This window comes from Gossypium raimondii, chromosome 7 (genome assembly GCF_025698545.1).
Source record: "Gossypium raimondii isolate GPD5lz chromosome 7, ASM2569854v1, whole genome shotgun sequence".
NCBI classification, from domain to species: domain Eukaryota; kingdom Viridiplantae; phylum Streptophyta; class Magnoliopsida; order Malvales; family Malvaceae; genus Gossypium; species Gossypium raimondii.
In genome coordinates, this window is record NC_068571.1 from 40,042,284 (window position 1) to 40,044,269 (window position 1,986).

At 31.5% G+C, this 1,986-nt stretch overlaps 1 protein-coding gene across 1 annotated transcript; it reads right to left on the minus strand.

Annotated features, from left to right (window-relative positions):
- Positions 1-524: 524 nt before the first annotated feature.
- On the minus strand, positions 525-1,019 carry LOC128042551 (uncharacterized). Its single transcript, XM_052633932.1, has one exon. It carries the CDS (start codon positions 1,017-1,019, stop codon positions 525-527), a length of 495 nt encoding a protein of 164 aa, XP_052489892.1.
- Positions 1,020-1,986: the final 967 nt, after the last annotated feature.

Genomic DNA, 1,986 nt, shown 5'->3' on the forward strand with positions numbered 1-1,986 from the left:
ATGTAAAGAATAAGAAAGATGAACTGAAACTAAATTGCGTAACAGATTATAATGGTCACATGTTATAAGAGAATAAACACATGATATATGAGAATATTGAGTCAAACGTGAAATATTAAATGAACTTTAAGGGTTAAGAAATGAGTCAAACATGTTAAATGTATTTTGCAAACCTTCATGTGGCTAAATTACTTGCAGGCTCTACATTGTATGTCTAGTCTGAACTAATAATACTTATCCAAATAAGTAGTCTTTTTGCAGTGAGAGCATTGTGTATATTTCTTCTTTCCACCTTTTCTCCTTGACTTCTTTGCCTTTTCTAACTAGCTTTTTTTGTTGTTGTTAGAGGAGCTCGAGCCTTCCTTGTTTCTTTCTTGAAAAGCTCCCTCAACATGCTCCTTTTGCCTTGCAGCTCTCCTTTTTTCTTGAACGTACATGGCATTTATCAGTTCTGATAGAGAGATTGCTGATAGGTCTCTTAAATATTCAGGAAAGGATATTTTTGACTCGTACTTCTTAATAAGTCAAGTGATCACCTTCTCGACTGCCCTGATATTAGGAAACTGATCTCCAAGTAACCTTATGTTGTTTACAACAACCATGATTATGTCAAAATATTGTTTGACAATATCAAACTCTTTCATCTTCAAGTTCTCAAAGTCCCTCCACAAATTGATAATTTGTTGATGCCTTGTCTTGCCTATACCGTGAAACTCTTCCTTCAACTTATCCCAAACTTGTTTTGGAGTCTCACAGGCTATGATTCTAGTGAAAATCACATTAGAAACACCATTCTGAAGACATGACATCACCTTGAATTTCTTAGCACGATTATCACTATGCTGTTTGATCTGTGCTATCGTTAGATTGGCTCTCAATGGTGGTGGTTCTACATCTGCATTCACAACCTCCCATAAGTCATAAGCTTGTAGGTAGGTCTTCATTTTGACTACCCAAATATGATAGTGTTCACCATTAAAAACTGGTGGTGGAGGATGTGTAAAACTAGTTGAAGACATTTTTATAGAAAATAACAAGAAATAGAGGCTGTTCTTTCTTTCTTAACAAATCAAAGGCTCTCAAAGATGACTAGCTTGAGATACCAATTGTTGGTTTTTTTAATACAAAGGAAGAAAACAGAGCAAAGATTAGCAATCGAATGTGACTTGCTACATTCAATTTGATTACACACTTAAAAATTACATACAATGTATAACTTTAAATAGAAAAGCGCCAACTGTAACTTGACAAGTTGGCAGATCTAAATACATGGAATCTACTCATTGGTTGATTTCTATCTAATCATGTAACAACCGTTTTCAATGAAATCGAAACAGTAGTTTCGGGACCACAAATCTGAGTTTGGAAGAAAAAAAATTATTTTAATATTATTGCATGGTCTACATAATGATAGCAATATCATATGAAAATTTTGTAAGAAAATTTTTATCAATTACATGTCTAATTAGATGGAAAGGACCAAATTGCATAGAATGCAAAAGTGGAGTTCTAATAGCTATAGTGATCAAATATCTATGAAATTCAAAATTGGAGGTCCTTATTAGGCAAATAGACCATTAAGAGGAGTTAATAGATAAGTATGATTAGTCATCAATGGAAAATTAAATAAAGAAAATGACTAAATTGGAAAGTAAAAGATAAAAAGATGATAAATAATAAAATAAAATAAAATATCATCATTTTATCATCTTTCCTAAAATTAAAGAAATGGAAACCCTATTTATGGATGAAGAGTTCAAGCAAACTATTTTGGCTTAATTAGGTATGAATTCTTGTCCCATTTTAATAATTTTCATGTTTTCGAGATAGTAATAACTTAATCTAGCTATCTAGGGATTAATTTATAAAGTTATCAAAGTATTAGGGTTTTTCCATAGATGAGTATGTATGAATTATGAAGTTTTATGGTAAAAAATGAAACGTTGTTGATAGATTAACAACTTTTGTAAAGGGAATTTTGATGAA

What these genes read in the sequence shown, in the direction of transcription:
- LOC128042551 (XM_052633932.1), bottom strand. Translation starts at nt 1,019, where the DNA reads ATGTCTTCAACTAGTTTTACACATCCTCCACCACCAGTTTTTAATGGT.